Below are 4,542 nucleotides of genomic sequence, written 5' to 3'. Positions count from 1 at the left end.
CCAGTGGTGGAGTTGGGGCCAATGTAGGGATTTTGGGAAGTGAGAGGTACAAGCCACTGTGTGTAAGATAGGCTCAATGATGTATTGTACAACATGGTGAATATAGCCAATATTTTGTAATAACTGTAAGTGGAAAGTAACCTTTTTAAATTGTATTAAATTGTATTTAATTGTATTAAATTTATTAAAAATAAATTTTTAAATTAATAAAATTTTTAAAATAAAAATATTGCTTTAAGTATATCTTTAACATTACTTTCATAATTAAAACAGGAACAAATGGTATTCCTAAAGGGTATTGAACTTTTGGATACGATTTGATGAAAAGGGTGCTGAAATTAAATGCAAAAGTTTAAAATTTTGCTGAAGCTTTATCACTTATTAGTGTTTTCAATATATGATTCTTATCAAGACTAATAATTTAAGTGCTGTATCCTCTATGCATATGTGAATAGCAACAGCTGTTTGATGAAGATTAAATGAAATGGGTTTTGTCAGAAACAATTTGTCAGCTTCAGGTGCTGTTTAGAGAAAAGCAAGGTTCTCATTGTGGCTTATTCTCTTTCTTAAGATCTCCAAGAATAGGGAAAACACTTCTGCCCTTAAACTTTACCTCCTGAAAGTTTGCATTCTTTACATGTGCATATGTGTTCTGCTTTGTGTTCATAACCCCCACATATTAAAAATAACTACTCAAAATTTCAAGAAAACAAAGCCATAAATCTTCACTTTTATTCTGCTAAAAGCTTTATTTTAGAATCTGTTTTGGCTCTTCCATTGTTCTTATCTGAACTTTTTCCAAGGATCTCAAGCAAGCTGAGGACATGTTATGCTAAAAAGAACTGAATCATTGGTGAATCTTATATCCCTCTACACGAATTTTGACCCTTAACTGGGCTAACCGCAGCCTATTCTTGTTTTCCCTTAATCCACAGATAAATGTTGAGAAGAAGACATCCCATGACATGGATACTACCCTAAGTATAACCAATGGCTCAAAGTTTCAAGTGTCTGAATTCGTCCTAATGGGGTTTCCAGGCATTCACAGCTGGCAACACTGGCTCTCCCTGCCGCTGGCTCTACTCTACCTCTTAGCTCTTGGTGCCAATCTCCTTATCTTGATCACCATCCATCATGAGTCTACCTTACACCAGCCCATGTATTACCTCCTTGGTATCTTGGCTGTAGTGGACATTGGCCTGGCTACTACCATCATGCCCAAAATCCTGGCCATTTTCTGGTTTAATGCCAAGACCATCAGTCTCTCCGAGTGCTTTGCTCAGATGTATGCCATCAACTCTTTCATGTGCATGGAGTCAGGCATCTTCCTCTGCATGGCTGTGGATAGGTATGTAGCCATTTGCTATCCCCTTCAGTACTCTTCCATAGTCACTGAGACTTTTGTGATCAAAGTCACACTGTCTATGATGCTCAGGAATAGCCTACTGATCATCCCAGTGCCTGTACTTGCTGCCCAGAGACACTACTGCTCCAGGAATGAGATTGACCACTGCCTATGCTCTAACTTGGGGGTCACCAGTCTGGCCTGTGATGACATCACTATTAATAGATTTTACCATTTGGCCTTGGCCTGGTTTATGGTTGGGAGTGACATGGGTCTGGTCTTTGCTTCCTACATGTTGATTATTCGCTCAGTGCTGAGGTTGAACTCTGCTGAAGCAACATCTAAGGCCCTGAGTACCTGCAGCTCTCATCTCATCCTCATTCTCTTTTTCTACACTGCTATTATTGTAGTATCTGTCACCCATCTGGCAGGAAGAAAGTTTCCCATCATCCCTGTTCTTCTCAATGTGCTGCATAGTGTCATCCCCCCAGCCCTCAACCCTATGGTGTATGCCCTTAGGACCCAGGAGCTTAGAGTGGGCTTCCAAAGGTTGTTTGGTCTGGGTGAGAATATGTCTAGGAAGTGAGCCAGCTTTAAATAGCAGAAAGTTATCATCGGTATTGAAAGCGCACAGGCTCTGGAGCCCAATCGTTCTGGGACAAAACTTTAATATCACAATTACTAGGATCATCAATTCAAATTAATTCACCTATTTTGCACAGTACATACTATGTGCAAGGCACTGTTCTAAACATTTCACAAATATTAACTCATTTAATTCCCAGAACAACCCTGTGAAGCAAGAACCATTGTTATTTACACATTTTGCAGATGAGGCAAGAAAGTTGAGAAACTTTCCTAAGGTCAAATAGGAAGGAAGTTGTAGAGTGAGGTTGGCACCCAAGCAAAACTTAGGCCATGAATATTCAAGGAATTGAATCATCTTCCTTTGAAAGAGTTAGCCAAATAGAAAGGCTTTATTGTATCTATGGACAAGGCTTATCTAGGAACCATCTGCTTTCACCTGTTTTTTAACAGTGATCCCATACACCCAGAGCAGAAGTATTGCAACTGATAAAAAGTAGTGTACTAATGCATGGGTCAAACTATCTGTTTCTCTTTCCATATGGTGCTTGGACTAAGTCCCTGAGATCCTTTAACATTTCAGGGAGGCAAAAATAAATCCCAAAAGAACTACTGGAATTTCTTCTCATCTTACCATCCAAGAGATTGGATTTCCAATTCTGCCAACAGGCTGATAAGGATAATTCAGACAAAGCCTCCCAGGTAGAATAAGGGTATAGAGAAAATGGAAAACTAACAAATTAGTAAAAACTATGTGGCTAAGATCTGAGTGTCAAAGAAAACTCAGATAGATTTCTTTTCTGTTCCAACATATAAAAAGAACTTAAAAGTTGCCACTCCCATCCTTATACCAAGATGAACCTGAACAAACTAAAAATCAACTGTTTTTCTGGACTCATCAAAGGACTGAAGTCACAAAACTAACCAACAACCCGGAATCAGAGAAATACCCCCCACTCCAGGTAGGATATGTCTCTAATAAAGTCTTTTCCCCTGGAGAGGAGCCCTCTAACATGGAGCATGCTCTGGGCTTATTTCACAATCCATTCTTGGATGTTTACTATAAGAATCTGCTAGAATTGCTGGATTTAAAGTGTGGAGCCTCCCTAAGACTACAGCTCCAAGTGTTTCTCATTTTCACACACATCCTCCAGGATTTGTCTAAATTACCTTTGAAGTCTTCCTGGCTCCAGTAGCTTCTGCTCCTATTAGCCAGATTCTCTGTATTCTCTGTCTTTACCTGTCCCCCCAAATTTGGGGGCAGAAGTTACCCTGCAATGTCAATTCTCTGATAAGTCAAAGAAAAATCACTGCATTTCCTTTTTTTCAGCTTTTTGTTGTTGTTGTTGTTGTTGTAAGGATAGGAGTGATGATAAAAAGCTCTTTACAGGTCAGAATTTCTAGTATTGGATTATAACTAAAGTACAAAATAAATATCCATGACTCCATTCTGATATAAATAAATGATCCAGTAAATAAATATGTAAGGGAGAATAGGCAAACCTCTTAAGCAGAAAAATTCTGAATAATATATGTAGATACACCACCTTCAAGTAGGTAAAGCATAATTCCTTATTTCTTAAGTGCATAGTGATATCTTCCCAGAAGTCTGCCCTGGCTGCAAATAGAAAAAGGAAAATACAACAAAAACATATATTTGAATGCCTAAATTTCATAGATTTATATACCCTCTTCTTCAATATGCTGTCAGTTAGCCGAATGTTAGCAATTTCTTGAATTAAACTGACCTTTCCCAACTGCAGATTCCCTGCAGATATAGGACCTTTAAAAATGGGGTTACCACATGGCTGAGAGCCATAGAGACACATGGTCTAGAGACTAGGAGAGAGAAAAGAACTGAGCTCTATTCGACATTATTTTTTTTTTCACGAACTGCTCAGATTAAGACACTTCTACTTAAGAGTGTCCTCCAACTCTGGAGAGTGAGTGAAGAGTGAACAGAAGTGTTATGGCAAAGGACTGGCCAGCACATGGCACAGAACATCAAGAAGGAGAGAGATGTGCCTCCTTAACTTTAGGTAACAAACTATTAGGATTGTGTTTGGCTGTATATGAGACAATAGATAATAGTGGCCAACCAAATTGGAGTTTATTTTTCTCATCACACACACATACACACCACAGTCAGGCAGTTCAGAATTATTAAAGCAGCACTGTTGTACCATGCTGGGAAAGATTGAAGGCAAAAAGAGAAGGGGGCAGCAGAGGAAGAGATAGATAGCATCACCAACTCAATGGACATGAATTTGAGCAAACTCCAAGAGGGAGTGAGGGACAGATGAGCCTGGAGTACTGCAGTCTGTGAAGTTGCAAAGTGTCAGATATGACTTAGCGACTGAACAACAGCAACAATTGTGACATGAAGGAATCAGGCTCTTTCGACTTTCTGCTCTGTCATTCTAGATACCTTACTCCACATTCATCCCCACATTCCAAATGAACTAACCTCTGAAAACAGAAAATATACATCACATTCTTTCCATGCAATATTTTCAGAAATATATAACATAATGTGCCATGAAGAAGGTCTCAAAGATTCCAGAGTAAATAAGTTCCAAAGATCTCTGAATCCACATGACAAATTGAGCATT

At 38.8% G+C, this 4,542-nt stretch overlaps 1 protein-coding gene across 1 annotated transcript; it reads left to right on the top strand.

Moving 5' to 3' along the window:
* The first annotated feature begins 965 nt into the window (after positions 1 to 965).
* OR56B4 (olfactory receptor family 56 subfamily B member 4) lies at positions 966 to 4,333 on the top strand. The gene has a single exon (XM_081544538.1). It carries the CDS (start codon positions 966 to 968, stop codon positions 1,929 to 1,931), a length of 966 nt encoding a protein of 321 aa, XP_081400664.1. The 3' UTR covers positions 1,932 to 4,333.
* Positions 4,334 to 4,542: the final 209 nt, after the last annotated feature.

Source organism: Giraffa tippelskirchi, chromosome 11 (assembly GCF_054371585.1).
Source record: "Giraffa tippelskirchi isolate mGirTip1 chromosome 11, T2T-mGirTip1v1.2.pri, whole genome shotgun sequence".
In the NCBI taxonomy this organism is placed as follows: domain Eukaryota; kingdom Metazoa; phylum Chordata; class Mammalia; order Artiodactyla; family Giraffidae; genus Giraffa; species Giraffa tippelskirchi.
Note: the sequence above shows the minus strand (reverse complement) of the source record. Positions and strands in the feature narration are given on the sequence as shown.

What these genes read in the sequence shown, in the direction of transcription:
- OR56B4 (XM_081544538.1), top strand. Translation starts at nt 966, where the DNA reads ATGGATACTACCCTAAGTATAACCAATGGCTCAAAGTTTCAAGTGTCT.